This window comes from Nannospalax galili, unplaced genomic scaffold (genome assembly GCF_000622305.1).
Source record: "Nannospalax galili isolate Female #2095 unplaced genomic scaffold, S.galili_v1.0 scaffold5065, whole genome shotgun sequence".
Classification (NCBI taxonomy): domain Eukaryota; kingdom Metazoa; phylum Chordata; class Mammalia; order Rodentia; family Spalacidae; genus Nannospalax; species Nannospalax galili.
Window position 1 is genome coordinate 6,165 of NW_008353156.1, and position 1,099 is coordinate 7,263.

General features: G+C 34.6%; 1 protein-coding gene across 1 annotated transcript in view; it reads left to right on the forward strand.

Moving 5' to 3' along the window:
- The window catches only part of LOC103747879 (ankyrin repeat domain-containing protein 26-like), a gene marked incomplete at its 5' end in the record, with an annotated part of 18,433 nt that overhangs the window by 3,803 nt on the left and 13,531 nt on the right, over positions 1-1,099 (forward strand). The window contains 2 exon segments of the mRNA XM_017802547.1: positions 145-264; positions 402-453. Coding sequence (XP_017658036.1) covers positions 145-264; positions 402-453 — 172 coding nt within the window.

Genomic DNA, 1,099 nt, shown 5'->3' on the forward strand with positions numbered 1-1,099 from the left:
TGGGCTGACATCTTTCCCTTCCCCGAGGGAAACGTGTCCCATGTGAAATAAAGCTGTATCCTGCTAAGAGTTCTATCTGTGCCTCGGTGCCTCCTCCATCCGCTCGCTCTCCACCCCAACTTTTTACCTATCAATTTTTAAAAGACTTCAAGCTGAGAGTGAAAAACAAAGTGTGATGCTCAAAGACAGAAATGAGGAGTTAATTGATGAATGTAATCATTTAAAAGAATGTGTCAGTATGAAAATGAGAAAGCAGAAAGAGAAGTAAGTATCAAGAAAGATAAATATTTGCTAAGCATCCTGAAAGGAAATTCAGAGTACTGCTTTATTCAGGCTAAATGATGAGTCTAGATGGATATAAAAATATATTGGCTATTAATGTATTTGCTGTGTTACTTCAGAAACATTCCTGTTTCCAGCAAATGCAGCTTAGATCGTATTCCCAACACAAAGGTAATCCGTGTTTGAAGTGATGAGTGTGCCAATTACTCTGAATTGATAGGGCACACTGTAGAGTACACATGTTGAAATCTCACACTGCCTAGAAAACAGTTACTAAGTTGACTTTTTTTTCAGTTACATAGCACTGAATTTGAAATCCAAGAAGGGACAGATTGTTTTAGGCTTAGACCTAACAGATGTGTTACTTTTAGTAAACACATTGTATTGCATATAGAATTTAAGAGATTAAATTAGAAATTGTTAATAGCCATGTACTGATAGTAATAGTATAGTTTTATACTGCTGAAATAATAATTGGGAGAATATGGGGCTTTTAAGTTGTTAATTTTTGGTGCTGGGAATTGAACTCAATGCTTTGAGCATGCTAAGCATACCCTGTACCAAAGACCTACACACACCAGCTTTGAAATAATAATTTTAGTGCTTTTATGTTGCCAAGTTTTAGGACCATGATGAAGTGAGTAAGTGGAAACACTCATAACTAAAACAAATAGTTTGAAGTTATGATTCAGTGAAATAGGGTTGCTTTGATTGTATGTTCTGCTTTCATCTGAGAACTAAAGTATTGATCCTTATATTTTGTAATATTTTTTTTCTTCAGTAGCTTTTTATGTATTTCTTTAGTATAATTTTGTCG